The 12517-nt window shown below is 36.8% G+C and overlaps 1 protein-coding gene across 1 annotated transcript in view; it reads left to right on the top strand.

The window, feature by feature from the left end:
* The first annotated feature begins 135 nt into the window (after positions 1-135).
* The window catches only part of LOC138308575 (death-inducer obliterator 1-like), a 28541-nt gene continuing 16159 nt past the window's right edge, over positions 136-12517 (top strand). The window contains exons 1-12 of the mRNA XM_069249622.1: positions 136-384; positions 1188-1388; positions 1887-2227; positions 3167-3314; positions 3679-3786; positions 4608-4697; positions 5704-5760; positions 5813-6160; positions 6306-8331; positions 9064-9163; positions 10068-10189; positions 11141-11385. Coding sequence (XP_069105723.1) covers positions 136-384; positions 1188-1388; positions 1887-2227; positions 3167-3314; positions 3679-3786; positions 4608-4697; positions 5704-5760; positions 5813-6160; positions 6306-8331; positions 9064-9163; positions 10068-10189; positions 11141-11385 — 4035 coding nt within the window. The remainder of the gene's footprint in view (positions 385-1187; positions 1389-1886; positions 2228-3166; positions 3315-3678; positions 3787-4607; positions 4698-5703; positions 5761-5812; positions 6161-6305; positions 8332-9063; positions 9164-10067; positions 10190-11140; positions 11386-12517) is intronic.

The raw sequence follows: 12517 nt of genomic DNA, 5'->3' as shown, positions 1-12517 counted from the left end.
GGCACAAGTTATCTCTGTAGTTTTCAAGTAATGACAATATTAAAATTGAAAAAAATTGGGTTTGTCAAGTAGATATTAATAAAAGTTTTTATATTGCTAGTCTTTTTTTTTTTTACAGATATTCAAAGGAGTGAAATGTCCGAAAGTGAACGAACAGAAACTAGTCATGCTATAGCAGTGACTTTAAGTGGTAACCAGGCTTCGTGTGACAGTACTGGTCCGCCATCCGTTACCGTTTCTGTCGGTAATGACAACAGTGCTACTAAATCAGACAGTGAAGACCACTCGGGACCTGCTCCACCGGGTGGCTGGCATCTAGAAGGATTTGAGGTGAGCGTGGATAATGTTGTTAACCCTGATGAATCCGGGTGGACGCTACATAGTGTTTGTGTCCTTGTGGCTGTCCGTATGAATGAATGTCGGTCTGGATGTCAGTCCAGGTGTTGATTTCCAGGCGATAACTTGAGATACATGATGTATTTTGTTGAAAATTCATAAGATGGTAGCTTATATAATTATTCAACTTGGGACTGATTTTTGGGTAAAAAAATCAACTACAGATGTCACTGTTACTAAAAATAGACTAAGGTCAATGTATTTGTTGGTATGCTTTTTTATAATTGCATAATTTTTGCCAATCAATAAAATTAGATCTAATTGTATCCAATCTGATTATTAAAATAGTGTTGCCCTTACCAGAAGAAATAGTGTCCTTTCTCTGATAACAGTTGGCATTCAGTACAAAAAATGGAGTCCTTTTCGATACTTTTAAAAACCCCTTATACCTCATCATCTTTAAATGTTTCACTAAAATAAGCATTACACCTTTACAAGGCCATGAGTTTACTAGACATGAAAATCTGATTTCGCATTAGAACTCTTCGGATAATATATATACATTGTGTATCCTATAAACTCTTGTTTTTGTGTGCATTCTGATGAAATTTTTTTTCTGTACTCATGACACATTCATCCGTCATAACAAACATGCATAATTGCCTTTGAAACACATTATTACAATACATCTTGATTCACATGTGAAAGTTGTAGGTATTTCTTGCCTGTTTAGCATCATGTCACATGTACAGAATACTGGCTTCGGATTGGTTACACACACGGTTACTGGACCGTACTGCATCCTCAGAAATTAAAAAAAAATTCTAAGATATACTCTGTTTGGTCTTTAGGACAAAAACCCCTTTAGTGGTTTTTCTGAGGAGCATATGAGCAAGCTGGACGAGTTTTTGTCGTCAGAGGAAGCGAGGAAGATACTACAGCAGACGAACGAAGGGGATTTCACAGAGACCATGGCTCAGGTCGCAAGATTAGACAGCAGTCAGGATTCGGCTAATACCAGTGATGATCTTCTCACTCTCGACATGTTTGATGTAAGAAATTTTAATGAAGCTGATTTCGACAAATAAAATCTTTCAGTGATTTTCTTGCTCAATCATTTCAGGGACCTGTATAATTTAGATGTAGTTTCTGTATATTTGGGAAATATTTATAATTATGAAAAAGTAGAAAAATATAGAAAAATTTCTCAAATTTCTCTTGGGGAAAGGGCCTTTATTTGCATGACCCCAAATGGCAAATGTACCTAAAAAATTACTGACTCATAAAGTATGTAATAAAACCATGGTTATGGCAAATAGAACAGAAATATTGCCAGAAATTCTTAATCTTATACAGAAAAACATAGATATATTATATACTAAATATCTTCTACAGGAACCTTGACTGAAATGAAAATTACTAGGTATAACAATGACTTTGCACTTGTGTTCGATATTTAAACATGTTTTACTGTAGCTACGAATATTTGCTGTAATTGGTCGTTACTCGTTTAATTGTTAGCCATGATCTTCATTGCTTTTTTTTTCCAGAAGTCTGATGATAAGTCGACAGCTTTCTCAGACCATGCGTATGCCCTCCCGCCATCGCACCAAACTCCAAAACAGCCCACAATAGTGCTACAGACCGCTGCCTCTACTCCCAGCACCTCATCGCCAAGGAAGAGCGCTCGAATTGCAATTCGTAAGGGACAGAATACAGATGATGATGTTGAGGAAGGAAAAGAACTTGATCAGCCACCTACAGACGTAGAAGTCGAGGTTAAGTCAGTCAGTGAGGAGACTGAGGACGTTCAGGAACCAGAAGAAACCCCGACTCGTGGTAGGGGGCGTCCAAAAGGGCGAAAAGTAGACCAGTCTCCTCTTGGTATAAGGTAGGCATTAGGCAGGAGGTGTCCAAATGTGGGGGTGAGGGGGGAGTGGAGTAGCCTCCCCTTGGTATAAGGTAGTAAACATTGATACACAAGAAGGCATCCAAAGGGATGAAAACTAAATCTATTTATAGCAGTGATTACGTTTAAAGGTGGCCTGATGGTCCAAGGCTATAGAAAATGTGGTTGGTCTATGTAAAAATTTATCATAATGGCCCTATTGGCTATGCAAATTTGACTTAAAATTCTTTTATTCCGCGTCCCTGGACAAATTCTGATTGCGATCTATATTTAGTTAAATGCTTGACAAGGATGAAGAATAAAATTCAGTGTGAAAAATCTGTATGTGAATTTAGCAATTTCCATTGGTTTATGTTGCTATAGCATGTACATGTATGTGATATTATAACGGGTCTATGAAAAAATGGCTGGGGCCATAGAATTTTCTTTCTATGTAGACCGATTGTCTATGGAAATTCACAGTCACTTTCAGACACTGCTATAGTAAAACAAGGTTATAATGAACCTCTGGGGACAAATGAAAAATGCTACATTATTACCATAAATTCAATGTAAGCTTGTTCATTATAAACATGTTTTACTTTATAACTTCTCAGTATATAACATTAGACACGAGGTAAGAACTTTAGAAAGGTATATAATGAATTCCAATATCTCAATCCAAAGATTTACATAAATCTTAGTCATCCATTATCAATTTGCCAGTGTGATAGGTGGATAATATATATTATGTTATGATGAAATTTTTTTTACAACTCAGGTGATTGATCTTTGAAGGCAGCCATAATTAATCTTTGTTTTTGTTTTCAATTCCTAGACAAAATTCCTAAACGATCAACGAAAAACGGTAGGTGATTGATCTTGAAAACAGCTAGAATGAAACAGCTAGAATGAACTTTTGTTTTTGTCTTCAATTTCCAGACGATCAACGAGAATCGGTGACCACGAACAGCGTGAAATGGCCGAGAAAATACTCCAGGAGAATCGACAGAGGGAAAAGGAGGCCATGGAGGCCTTACAAGGGGGAAAGACAGAAAAACAGGAGGAGAAGAAGACTCCTCTTAGAAAGGTAGGTATGGGGCAACATGGGAACACATTTTCCCATATGAGGCCCCACACAAAAGTTAATCGCCATGTCCACCTGTCTGTCTGTTTGTCTGTCTAATGTAAACCAACTTTCTTTCGCGTTGCTATTTACTCTTGCAAATTTTGTGATCAGAGTTAATTTGCAAATGTTAATCTTTGCGAACTTGTTTTCTAAATGGAAATCACGAAATTCGGTAGCTGCGAAAGACAGTTGGTTTACAGTCTCAGTCTGTTCACGATTGGCTGCATCACTTCTTCTCCTTAACAACTGGATGTATTTTGACTAATTTTTTTCTTGAAAAAGTTTGAATTTGATCAGTTCTATCAAATTCTTTTTCTTTTGGTAGGGAGGAAGAGGTCGTAAAGCTGCAGCAAAGACAGAGGAGGACGAGGAAGGGGTTGAGGAGGAGGAGGAAACAAAGAAAGGCAAAGAGAAAAAGGGAACAAATAAAAAGGTATGAAAGTAAAGAGGATGTAATCTTTGATAAAAAGGAAATTAAAGCAACAGCAAGATCAATTTGAAAATTTTTGATTGAGTCATTCCTCAGTCTTAATCTTCAAATTTACACTTGTAGGAGCTTTAGTAGCTGACCCAAACTTTGTCTTTGATATTGTCATTAATACTTCAATATAATTTCCAATATGATATGACCACTACCTTAATAGATATCAAAAACACCCGCCTCCTGCCTGTTGAGATTGTCTCTTCTTGAATTCAATATAATTTGTTACTGCTTTCACTGATACTAAAATTAAATTCAGAGTTCTGAGTTGATTGAGAGCAGCACCCTAACAAAATCTTAATCGAAATTAATGAATAAATGAATGAAACTTGTTGACTCAAAATTCTCCATGATGGTAAAGCATTACAGATATAAGAAAACTTCTTTTATTTAAGATTTTTCGCTTAATCTTAAATAAAATTTGTAATGCTTTTCTGTGTAGAATATTGAATTAATGAATTTTCTATAAGTTGATTTATAAGAAACGTTGGTGAAACTTGGGCCTGTAGACTTGAGTTACGATATTTATCTTATTAAAGCAGCCTTTTAGATATTAAAAAGTTGGAAAAATCGGTACTTGATACCGTTATAGTATTGTTACTTGTTTTAAAAAAAATGCTGGTACATACCTGTTTTAAAACATACAGATACTCTTTATCAGTATGAAAATAAAATAGACACATAATTTTCTAAGGAAATCTACATGTAAGAGGTGACTTAATGGTATCCAGACCTACCTAAGAAATGAACAAAACACACTTTTGTGTTTTCAGACCAAGAAAGATGATGAAGAAGAGGAGGAGGATGAAGATGATGATGCGGAGGAGGAGGAAGGGGAGACCAGGAAAAAGACAACAAAAAAGGTAAGGCTATGGAAAAATTTCATATGTGTTTTTTACGAACTGACTTTCAATGAAACAATTATCGCTTAGGTTAATGGAAACAGTTGGCCAGTCATTATGCTAGCTCGATAGGAAAGCCTGATACCGTATGGATTATTTACGTATAACATGAAATATTCGTTGGTAGTGGGTAGAAATATTAGTGATTTGCTGAAAGAACTTTGATAAGGCCAGAATTAATAAATTGTGTGTTTGCCTAAGCCCTACCCAAGACTTTATGACTGGGTTACCGGTAGGTAGGTAGGAAAAATATTTGATTTTAATTATAAAATTTATTCTAATTGCTTTCTCTATTTCTTTTATAGCAAAATTTGTATACATGTACATCTCTTACTATGAGTGTCAAGGATAAGTAGCATGACAAGCAAATACCAATGTAAAAGATATAAAGATCTGATTCTGACATCAATGAAAACAAGTTTTAAAAATATGTCAATAACATAAAATTGAAAGTTTGAAACTTCAATAAAAAATTTGAAAAGGGTGGGTGGGTTCAAAGGGGTAGGTAGGGTTTAGGCAAACAAACAATATTTTAGTTTTGGCCTAACGGTACTATATAAAACTTGATTTGTTGTTTTTATATTCATGACTACAAAAGTAAAAAAAATTTAATGTTATACAGTAATGGAAAACTACATCAGAATGCACACAATTATTTATGTTTTTTTGGTTAAGATGCTCACCTTTCACATAGCTGACTGGAGTTTAATACCCAGCACGGACGTGAAAAGGTCAGGGGTCAACTATCCAATCACGTGGGTTTTTCTCCGGACACTCCGGTTTCCTCCCACACTAAGACCCCTTGCACGCCTACATCCGGGCAATCCAAAATGATTTGCATAAGTTCTATAACTTGTTTCGCAATCTAAGTAAAATAAATAAAGTTAATATTTTATTTATACACTTCATTAGCTTTCAGTTCTGGTTTTATAGAATGTTGCAAAAATAATGTATTCCTTTATTTCAGAGTGCAAGTCCAGCACCGAAAACCCGAGGAAGGAAAGGAAAAGTGACAGAGGAGAAAGTGAGGAAGAGGAGGAAGAAAGTGAAGAAGAAGTCAAAACACTACGCGTGGTGGAAGGAAGAAGGCAGCTGTAAAGGGAAAGAAAGGAGGGAAGAAACAAGTGAAGCAGGAGGAAGAAAGTGAGGAGGAGGAAGAGGAAAGTTCACCCAAAAAGGCAGGAAAGAAAAAAGTTGGAAAAGGAAGAAAAAAGGAAGCTGACAGTAGTGAAGAGGAAGAGGAAGAAACGCCGAAAGGAAAAAAGCAAGTAGGTAAAAAGAAAATTATTAAGAAGGGAGGAAAGAAACAGGAAAGTGAAGAGGAAGAAGACGAGGAAGAAGAGACTCCAAAAGGGAAAAAGAAACAACTTAGGAAAGGAAAGAAAGGCCAAGAAAGTGAAGAGGAAAAAGAAGAAGATGAAGAGACGCCAAAAGGAAAAAGAAAGTACTCAGGAAAGGAAAGAAAGGCTCAAGAAAGTGAAGAGGAAAAAAAAAGATGAAGAGACGCCAAGGGAAAAGAAAGTACTCAGGAAAGAAAGAAGGCAAGAAAGAAGAGGAAGATGAAAAGAGGATACACCAAAAGGGAAAAAGAAACAACTTAGGAAAGGAAAGAAACAGGAAAGTGAAGAGGAAGAAGAGGAGGAAGAAGAGACTCCAAAAGGGAAAAAGAAACAACTTAGGAAAGGAAAGAAACAGGAAAGTGAAGAGGAAGAAAAGGAGGAAGAAGAGACTCCAAAAGGGAAAAAGAAAGCACTCAGGAAAGGAAAGAAAGGTCAAGAAAGTGAAGATGAGGTCGAAGAAACACCGAAAGGAAAGAAAGCAGGGAAAAATTTAAGGTCAACTGAAAAATGTGAAGAAGAAGAATCTGCTACACCAGGAAGACAGATGAGAGGAAGGAAAGCTAAGGGTAAACAGGAGGATAAGGAAGTTACTCCAAAGAAAGGAGCAAAAGGAGTCCAGAAGGGGAAGAAACTAGTAGCAGGGAAAAAAGAAAAGAAGGTAGAGGAGAGTAGTGAAGAAGAGGAGGAGGATGTTGAAACACCAAAGACAGACAAAAAGAAAGGAAAGAAAGTGAAGGACACTGAAGATGAACCAGCACCTACTCCAAAGGGAAGGAAGAAGGCAGCTCCAAAACAAGAAGAGGAGGAGGAAAAAGATGAAGAGGAGGATTATGTGGAAACAAAGAAAGGAAAAGGGAAGAAAACATTAACAGCAAACGGGGATAAGGAAGAGGTATCTAAGGGTGCTAAGGGAATCAAAACTCCAGGTAAAGTGGGAAGTAAACAAGAGTTGTCAGACAGAAGGAAAAGTGGACGTGGGGCTGGGACAGAGACGCCCTTGGGGAAAAGAGGAAGGAAAGAAAGCCCAAGGGAGAGCCATGATATCACTCCTCCATCACAGAGGAAGGGGAAAGTTAAAGAGGAGGACACTCCCACGGGAGGGAAGAGGCGGAGGACTGTGTCGGAAAAGGAGGAAGGAAAGGATGGACACAGAAAGAGACAAGATTCTGTCGATTCCAAGATGAGTGACGAAAGTCAAAAGGTCACACCAAAACCGGTGAAAAAGAAACCACGAAAGTCGGAGGAGGTTGTTATCGACCCGACTGTAATGGACTTATTTAAACCTGATGGTGTTATTCAGGAAAAGCACGACCATACAGAAAATGTAGAGGTCAAGGGTCACACACATTCAGAGAAATCCAAGGATATTCAGCATGAGAGAAGAATCTCTGAGAGTCAGAAATCTGACACTCCAAAAGACAGTATTGATACAGTGAATGAACTTGGTGAGGGTAGCAAAGCCCAAACTGATAATGTAGAACCTAGTGTTGTAAGTGAAGTGACACCCGTCGTAAGTGAAAGCTCAGACTCCGTTAAAGCTGAAGTCAGCGATCAGGCGGTAGAAATAGTGACACAGGTTTCAGACAGTGCTAAGGTAAAACCTGGCGAGTGTGAGAGTGATGAAGTTACAGACAAACTTCAGGTAGATACGGCAGACAGTGTTCAGGTTGAAACAAAGGAAGTGGTTGTTTGTAAACAGGAAGTGACTATCACTTCAGGAAGTGAGACAACTGAACATTCCCTTTCTGAACAGCAGGCCCCCATACATGACAATGCTGTTTCTGATTTAGACAATGAAGCAAGTGTTGAACAGTCACAAATTCAAGAGGAAGATGTGACAACTAAGGATGACTTACAAGAGAAAACCGATTCTGTTGTTCAAAGTTCGGAAACGAAAGAAATTGTGAAAGTGGAAGACGCTCAAAAGCCTGACTCCACAGAAATACCTGACTCCACAGATATAAGTGATAAAGACACTCAGAAAGAGGATGAGCCAAAAGTAAGTAAAAGCGAAGACGAGAAAGGACAGGAAATTAAGGATTTACAGACGAGTGTGGTAGATAAAGGCAGTGATACGGAAGGTCGATCCAAACGTGAAAGAAAACCGAAAAAGTATTCATTTCCATATGAAATCCCTGAAAAAAGTCCCAGGAAAGAAAAGAAACCAAAAGAGCAAACACAAATAAAGAAGAAAAAGGTAAAAGTGGAAGGTTCATCAACATCTGCAAAATCTTCGCAAGCAAATCTCGACAGTGGTAAGTTATTGAAGTATACATATAGTTTTCAATTCCGTCTTTGCATATTACAGAGTTAATCTACCCTTGAGGTTAGATATTGATCATGACATCATGTGTTTGCGAGCGTAACATCGTACTGTTTAGGGGAAAAAATGCCAGTTTTGCTTGCAAGGAAATTACATCACAATGGATACCCACCCACAAGGGATTACAATAGAACTTTCTCGATCAGTGTTGAGAAACGACATTTTAATTTTTGGGCTTAAAAATATGAATTTGTAAAAAATTTAGCTTGCAACGCCACAGACTTTATTAAACATCAAAATTTCCTAATCAGAAATTGACCAGAACCTCACATGAATTTCTGCTTAAAAAAGTGACCTTATATTGTCCTGAAATTCACATGAAAAATTATTAAGGTCAAAACTTAATGTGGAATTCAGGTCAATTTCGGGTTAGAGTTTTAATCTGAAATAAACCCCAAGAATTTCTGGTCAATTTCGGGTGAATTTCAATTAGATTTCATGTCAAGATTTCATGACTTTAAATTCAGGTTAGAAAATGTTTCCTGTGTGAAATGATTGAATATCAAATAATTTAAAGAAACCTACAAAGATTTTGTTAAATTACCATGTTTACACGTAAATATGGTTTCCAAACTAGAGGGGAGGGGGCCTGGGTATTATGTACATGTAATGTTACTGTTTCTGACTGTCGAGGGCTGAACAAATTTATTGTGTGATGTCACAGGAGAAGATGATAACCTGAGTTACGAGGATGATGAGAATGATTCCGACTATGAACCTCCTGACCAGCTGTACTGTATCTGTAACCAGCCCCACGGTAACAGGTGAGGATGTTTCCTTACACTCATCACAGTTATATATACTATTGTAATCTTTTTATTAAACTTTTATACCTGAAACTAATTAATATACCACATGATACCCAATAATGTGTGTGCGGAACTAGTATCTCCAGTGATGATGGAATGTAGCTCTTTTGTAATCTTCACGTTGAAATAAGGTTAGCGCAAAATATTACCTTTTAACGTTGTACCATCACCAATAGAAACAATTGTACTGCACATACCATATCGGGTATTCACTCTGTTGCTTTTAGGGTCATCCCAGTTGGCTCACACATTCATAAAATATATATTGGTTGGGCATATCCTATTATGTATGTCTCTGTTGATTTAAGAAAGAAAAAAAACAACAAACAATTGGGATGCAACAGGTCTGCTTTAAATTGTGTGTGTGTTGGGGGGGTGGGGGGGGGGTCGCAGTAAACCTTATTAATGATATAGTTCCTGTTCTCTGGAAAATGTGGATGTGAACTCATTTTTATACTGCTCCTATACTATTTGTCACTCTGGAAATTTATATTTTTATCCCTTGCTTTCACTGAAAGCAGAGTTATGACCCTTTGATTAACGAAAAACACTATTTCCGTCTGTTTTCTTTCAATAACTCTCGCAAATATTACCAGATTTTCTCGAAACTTGGTAACATGGTTAATTATCTCAGGGCTTTGGCCAATTTCGATTGACGCTTTCCTTGGACCCTGTTTGACGGAGTTACGGGCCTTTGATTAACGAAAGCAGGGGATATAAATTCCACGAATTTGCTTGTGGTTTGTATAGTTAACGCAGTGAGTCATCTACCATGACTGATACATCAAAGAAAACTGCTGGCACAAGAATCTCACGAATATTGAGAAGGATTTTCAATTTCTTTATATCACTTGTTCAGGTTCATGATTTGCTGTGACAAATGTGAAAACTGGTTCCATGGTAGCTGTGTCAACATGACCAAGGCTCGCAACAAGGAGATGGAACAAAATGGCGAGGACTATATATGTCCAGTTTGTACAGGTAAGAAAAATAGATGAAAAATCAAACAAAACTTTCGGAAATGTTTTAGTGGGCCAACAGTATTAAATTAGCTCATATTCCAAACGTATTATTCCTAAAAGGGAACTGACTTTTTTGTATCACTGCCATTAAAGGTTTAGGATCACTAAATGTTACCCATGTTGATTTCAGACACATGGGATGGGGGGGGGGGGGCGTGTGTGAAAACATTTAAAGTTCACGATTATATGCAAGTTGTCATTTAAAGTTCGCGATTATATGCAAGTTGTCAGATAATACCAACTTGGCTACACTCATTGCATCCTCAATATTATTACAGGGGTTACTATCACTGCCGTAATCTCCACCCCTGGAATATGTCATAATAAAACTGAAGGCAGCTCAGGAGAAAAAAAATGACCAATCACAGGTCTACAGAGACTTTGATGTATGTCAAAGGACCAAACTACCTGCTCATTTGCTGTCAAACTTGAGAGCCTTCAGTTATGCTTCGACAATAACATAGTCCAGGGGTGATTATTTTGACAGTGATTGTAACCCCTGGAATATCAAGGATACATTCGTTTGTGTGGGATTGTAGTTTGATATCATGACTACATAGTCTACATTATTCAATGAACTAAAAATATTCGAAAAATTTCGTCTCAAGGGAACAATCTACCATACAGAGTGTGGGCTCCATTGCTTATGATTTAAGAAAGTACATATATGTAGAAAAAAAAATGCAATGGTTCCTTGTGAAAGTAAATTTAAATGAAAAAACCCCATAAACACAGACTTTACCGTCGGCAGATTGAAAACCTGATGAAGATGCCTGTGAAGGTAGAAACACCTTGTGGAAAAGTCTCTGAAGTTTTTTGGGTTTTTTTCAATGAAAGACGATATATATAGATTTAAAAACTGCTGAATGTTATTTTAAATTAAAACTAATTAATATTTATGAATTCTTAGGTGAACACAAAGTTCCAAAGTCAGTAGTTAAGGAACAAGAAAAGAAATTGTCAGACTCTGGAAAAACTGAAAAGTCAAAAACGGAAGGAGTGAAACCAGTGACCAAACTGCCAAAAATACCAAAGAAGGAAAAGACTTTGGAGAGCTCCTCATCAAAGGGAGAGAAATCTGCTTCGTCTAAGGAGTCGCATCATCATCCTGAGCACAGACATCGGTCTTCATCAAAAGAGCGAAAAAGATCAACGGTATGTTATGTATACTCATTGCGTTGAAGTTTTGTATACAGTCTACAGAACATATTGAGTACTTAGTTTCTCAGGCCCCGCCGCATCGACATTTACCCCCGCACCAACGTTTTTTTATGCGCCATAACTAAAAATAAAAATCGAGACCGCCGCATTGAACGCACCCCAAATTTCCATTGGAACTCGCCCGAAATTTCCATTCGAAAACGCACCCGGAAATTGGCTCCAATTTTAGTATTCACCTTTCATTTCCGGTAAAAAATGGCTGCCGATGTCAGCATTTGCTCAAAACGGAATGTTTCCTCCTAGGATTATGTATTTTCAACTGGTTTTCTTTGGATATTGTGACGATTGAGATATTTAAAAGCTGTTCTTAAAGACTGAGTAAGAATTTACATTTTCTACACGTGCTTTCATTGATTTTCGTGTCCTTCAAGTGAGAAAAAAATAAAATGTTATCTGCCGCATTTGTTTTCAGAGAAATAAAAAATAAAAAATATTCCCGCCGCCCGCACTGACTTTTTAAAAAAGTGGCCTGAGAAACTAACAATTAATTTGTTTTGGCCTAAGCTAAAATATTTCAATTTTGAGAACAATTGTATGATATTGAGTACTTCAGCCTAAAGTTAAGCTAGAATATTTTAATTTTGAGAACAATTGTACGATATTGAGTACTTCAGCCTGAAGTTAAGCTAGAATATTTTAATTTTGAGAACAATTGTATGATATTGAGTACTTCAGCCTGAAGTTAAGCTAGAATATTTTAATTTTGAGAACAATTGTACGATATTGAGTACTTCAGCCTGAAGTTAAGCTAGAATATTTTAATTTTGAGAACAATTGTACGATATTGAGTACTTCAGCCTGAAGTTAAGCTAGAATATTTTAATTTTGAGAACAATTGTACGATATTGAGTACTTCAGCCTGAAGTTAAGCTAGAATATTTTAATTTTGAGAACAATTGTACGATATTGAGTACCACAGCCTGAAGTTAAGCTAGAATATTTTAATTTTGAGAACAATTGTATGATATTGAGTACTTCAGCCTGAAGTTAAGCTAGAATATTTTAATTTTGAGAACAATTGTACGATATTGAGTACTTCAGCCTGAAGTTAAGTAGCTAGAATATT

This window comes from Argopecten irradians, chromosome 15 (genome assembly GCF_041381155.1).
Source record: "Argopecten irradians isolate NY chromosome 15, Ai_NY, whole genome shotgun sequence".
Taxonomy (NCBI): Eukaryota; Metazoa; Mollusca; class Bivalvia; order Pectinida; family Pectinidae; genus Argopecten; species Argopecten irradians.
Note: the sequence above shows the minus strand (reverse complement) of the source record. Positions and strands in the feature narration are given on the sequence as shown.